This window comes from Engraulis encrasicolus, chromosome 2, assembly GCF_034702125.1.
Source record: "Engraulis encrasicolus isolate BLACKSEA-1 chromosome 2, IST_EnEncr_1.0, whole genome shotgun sequence".
In the NCBI taxonomy this organism is placed as follows: Eukaryota; Metazoa; Chordata; class Actinopteri; order Clupeiformes; family Engraulidae; genus Engraulis; species Engraulis encrasicolus.
The window spans coordinates 56,949,333-56,954,332 of record NC_085858.1 but is presented as its reverse complement, the minus strand read 5'-3'; the positions used below and the strand labels follow the sequence as shown (position 1 = coordinate 56,954,332).

Below are 5,000 nucleotides of genomic sequence, written 5' to 3'. Positions count from 1 at the left end.
GACTAGAACACCTGTCATTACGCTTAAAACCTTCAACGTAGAGGTGAGCACACACACACACTCATACACACACTCACACCTCCTCTGCCTCCCTCTAGTGGTTGTGTTGAGTAATGTAAGGGATAACGGCCGACGAGGTGACCGGTTCCACAAAGTTAATGGCGAGGCGGCGGCTGGCGATGTGCGCAGCACGGAGACAGAGTTGCCTCCGCACTTCATGGAACAGGTCGACCTCGAAGGCCGTTATCCCGCTTATCTGCCGTTAGTTTAGGGTAATTTATTAAATCTATTACTGTCTGTTACGGTGTAGGAACCGTGTCAACTGCACCAGAATCTTGTGACACTTCTGCTCTAGTGGTCATGTTGGGTACTAACATCCTCCTCTCCTCTCCTCTCCTCTCCTCTCCTCTCCTCTCCTCTCCTCTCCTCTCCTCTCCTCTCCCCTCATCTCCTCTCCTCTCCTCTCCTCTCCTCTCCTCTCCTCTCCTCCCCTCTCCTCTCTCCTCTCCTCTCCTCAACTCCGCTCCTCTCTTCTTTCCTCTCCTCTCCTCTCCTCTCCTCTCCTCTCCTCTCCTCTCAACTCCGCTCCTCTTTTCTCTTCTCTCCTCTGAACTCCGCTCCTCTCTCCTCTCCTCCCCTCCCCTCCCCTCTCCTCTCCTCTCCTCTCCTCTCCTCTCCTCTCCTCTCCTCTCCTCTCCTCTCCTCTCCTCTCCTCTCCTCTCCTCTCCTCTCCTCCCCTCTCCTCTCCTCTCCTCTGCAGTGTTCCCCAGAGGACATCCTGAGTCCGCTGATCATCAACTTGGCCTTCTCCTTTGATGGCCTCCCCGACCCCCAGGCTGCCAACCTCAAGCCCATCCTCTCTCCCCTCTCACCCACCACCGCCTCCAGCCGGGTCAGTTGCCCTAATAAATAACCACGCACGTGCGTGCGTGTGTGTGTGTGTGTGTGTGTAGGCTCTCTCATCTTTGACACGACCACTTCCAGCCATATGATTCTCCCAGAGATGGTCGCAACCATCTCTGGCGGGATCGTCCCCGTGTCCGCCATTTTAGATTTCCAGAATAGACATTTTAGCTGCAAAACTTACAGTACTTTGGTCATACTAGTAAATATTAGTTTATTACTTAGTAAATATCCATGAAAATAGTAAACTTGGCAGTAGGCAGCACAGTTTCAATGAACAGCGTAGTTGCAATACATACTCTGCACTTTTAATGTCCCAAATCCCTGATCTAGGTGACTGAACTCTTACTTCCATGAATCTGGCCAGGCTACTACTTCATGTAATTGGCTAAACACTGTGCTACTACTTCATGTGATTAGCTAAACGCTGTGCTACTACTTCATGTGATTAGCTAAACACTGTGCTACTACTTTATGTGATTAGCTAAATGCTGTGCTATTATTTTAGGTGATTAGCTAAACGCTGTGCTACTACTTTAGGTGATTAGCTAAACATTGTGCTACTACTTTATGTGATTAGCTAAAGGCTGTGCGACTATTTTGTGTGATTAGCTAAACGCTGGTACTATTTATGTGAATAACTAAACGCTGTGCTTTCCCCAACGTCTAACTCTCGTGGTTTTGGGTAGGGTGCACACATCCAAAGTCACTTGTTGCAGGTGCCAGACAAAAGTGTGGAAAGTATCAGGCAGTAACGATACCATCCCCCTGAATGTTTGTCAGGCAGATGACGAACGAGGATCCAGGGGGATCAAAATGTTACTGTTTTAATTAAACACATTTTATTTTTTGGAGCTTATTCCGCAGTGTGCAGACCTTCCTTCTAGATCCAGCATCTAACTGTCTCGTGCTCTCTGCAGCGTCTAACTGTCTCGTGCTCTCTACAGCGTCTAACTGTCTCGTGATCTCTGCAGCTGGAGTTCGAGATCGACTGCGGCCAAGACAAAGTCTGTGTTGACAACCTGAAGATAAACTTCACCTTCTCAGGGTAGGAACTCATACAGGCTCACTTACTCTATTTGGTCCGTCTGTGTGTGTGTTAGTGTGTTAGTGTGTGTGTGTGTCTGTGTGTGTGTGTGTGTGTGTGTGTGTGTGTGTGTGTGTCTGTGTCTGTGTCTGTGTGTGTGTGTGTGTGTGTGTGTGTGTGTGTGTGTGTGTGTGTGTGTGTGTGTGTAATGACAAAGAGAGATAGTGAAAGTGATATAAAGAGAGAGAGAAACATGTTTATCCATATTTGTGTATATCCTTTTGTGTGTGTATGTACCATATCTTTTATCTTGATGTTTAAAATGTTCTTTGACTCTAATTTCTTTCTTTCTTGTTTCCTTTCTTTTTGCATTTGTTTTTTGTGAAGCACATTGAGTTGCACCTGTGTATGAAATGCGCAACACAAATAAACTTGCCTTGCCGTGTGTGTGTGCGTGCGCGCGCGTGCGTGCGTGCGTCCGTGTGTGTGTGTGTGTGCGTCCGTGCGTGCGTGCGTGTGTGTGTGTGCGTACGTGCGTGCGTGCGTGCGTGCGTGCGTGCATGCATGCGTGTGTCCGTGCGTACGTGTGTGTGTGTGTGTGTGTGTGTGTGTGTGTGTGTGTGTGTGTGTGTGCGTGTGTGTGTCTTATCAGGTCCTCAGCCATAGAGGTGGGCATTGCTCAGGACGTGAACATCACCATCACGGTGGAGAACACAGGAGAGAACTCCTACAACGCCTACATCACACTCAAATACCCACAACAGCTGTCCTACCGCTCATTCAAGAAGGACAAGGTAGCACACACACACACACACACACACACACACACACACACACACACACACACACACACACACACACACACACACACACACACACACACACACACACACACACACACACACACACACACACACACACATTCAAATACCCACAACAGCTGTCCTACCGCTCATTCAAGAAGGACAAGGTAGCGCGCGCACACACACACACACACACACACACACACACACACACACACACACACACACACACACACACACACACACACACACACACACACACACACACACACACACACACACAGGCCCGGAGTGGGCCCTGTAATCAGGCCGGGATTTTAATTCACATCTAGGCCACTTTGACATGGAAAATCGCTCACAATGCATTTTATTGCACTCATGTTAAAGTAGAGTATGTTGTCAAGTTAACAGAAAACTTTAACTTTACAAAGTGCGGGCTAATTCAAATTGAAACAAATAGGCTATGACAAAAAAAAAAGAAAAGCTATATTTGTATTTGAACATGACTTATTTGACCAATCAAACTGCATTTGCCATCACAAAAAGTTCTCAACAACTTGCATGTATCTGTGGATGTGAGTATGGCTTACTGTGGAGTCAGGCTCCATGCTCTGTTGGTCTGATGCTCCACATGCATGGTACTAATGTGCAATGGGCGCGTGGTGTTAGGCCCACATGTAGGCTATGTCTTGTCCTTACTTAAACCAGTCTTGTTCAGGGATGCAAAATGAATTTCAGATTAAATAACAATTGATATCCCCAATACATGTTTTTAAATTCTTATTAAATTGTATTTCTTTTAAAATAGGCTACCCATTATATGGCCATTTTAATGAATAAAAAAGACTGATAGCAGCAAGAAGTCACCCTGCATTTGTAGCCTTGTTTGAGCGTATTCTTGGACGCACACAGAAGTTAGTAGTAACGCCCGCTGAGATATCATATCAATGTATCCCCCCTCTCACATTCTCGTCGCAACTGTCACATCACCAAACGTTTTATTCACATTTCATTTGCAAACATGCATGCCAAGATTGTCGTTGATCCTCATCCTATTAGCCTACTTCTGTTACTGGACTTCTTATTGAGCCTATTCACCTGCGCGCTGCTGTCATGCTACTAAATGTGGCCATTATTGATTCAAAACTTGTCGAGCTGATTGTGAGTTGCGTCAAGTAACATCCTAATTCCCTCCGACGTTTGCAAACTAACTGAAGCTTTCAAAAGGTTCATTACAAACCATTCAGATTGTTTATCGCGAGGCATTCCATGCAATGCTTGGGAGGGAGTAATGGCATGAGCTGTCACTTCACCTTTGCTTTCTTTAATCCTACCTGCGCTTTGCTTCATCATTTCGTCGCTCTCTCTCGCTCACTCTCTTTCCCCTTTTAATCGCTCGTTTGCTGTTCTTCAAGAATACAAATCGGGTTAAGCACACGCCACGGCGGTTCTCCAGTGCTCGCGCCATGTCTGGGCTCTGAAGTCGCTTCCAAATAACGCCAATTGCCACGAACGTAAAATATTATATTAAGAAAGTAAAGATGAGTTGAATTATAACCCATACAATGTCCTGTTCCTATGCGTTTCTGACTAAGTTTTGCTGACTTCTATTGTGGTTGAGGTAGTAGAAAGGGATGCATTTAATTTGGCTATTATAAGGCTACACGCAAATTTACAGAAAGCGCCTCCAGGGACTCCAGGGACTCTGGCGCCTAGATGGTTGCACTTTAATAATCTGCTGTGGTGCTGCCGGTGGCTGCGCTGTCATGGTGAATATTTATGCAGACTACAAGTGATCATTGCATTTAGAATAACCCAAGTGAGAAAAATACTGAATTTAAAAATATTTCCTCATGGTCCAACGGGCCACACCCACATTTTGGGCCGGGAAATGTCCCGATAGTTATAATGGCCACCCCGGCATTGCACATACACAAAATTTGGCAGTCGAGAATGAATCCTTAATTGGCAACACCTGTTCTGGTTGACTCACTAGTTGACTAACTAAGGTGCTGTTTATACATACCTGGGTATTTTGATAAACGAACATTTTGCTTAGCGAAATATTTTCGTTCACATCAAAGGCAAATACGCATACATGTGCTGTTGAGAGCTGTCATAAATACGTTAAGCCTGTGGGCCGTAAGTAGTGCCATTCAAGTCTCCGTTTATCTCTGTTTATATACAAACGCTAACCGGAGATTTTTAAAAATCTTCACTTTTGCCTGAGTTTTTTGGAGCTTCGTTTATAGAGGGAAAACCTTCGT

General features: G+C 45.6%; 1 protein-coding gene across 1 annotated transcript in view; it reads left to right on the top strand.

Moving 5' to 3' along the window:
* The window catches only part of LOC134442464 (integrin alpha-M-like), a 47,845-nt gene that overhangs the window by 33,673 nt on the left and 9,172 nt on the right, over positions 1–5,000 (top strand). Inside the window, exons 19-21 of the mRNA XM_063192626.1 lie at positions 761–892; positions 1,878–1,951; positions 2,583–2,724. Of these exons, the coding sequence (XP_063048696.1) occupies positions 761–892; positions 1,878–1,951; positions 2,583–2,724 (348 nt within the window). The remainder of the gene's footprint in view (positions 1–760; positions 893–1,877; positions 1,952–2,582; positions 2,725–5,000) is intronic.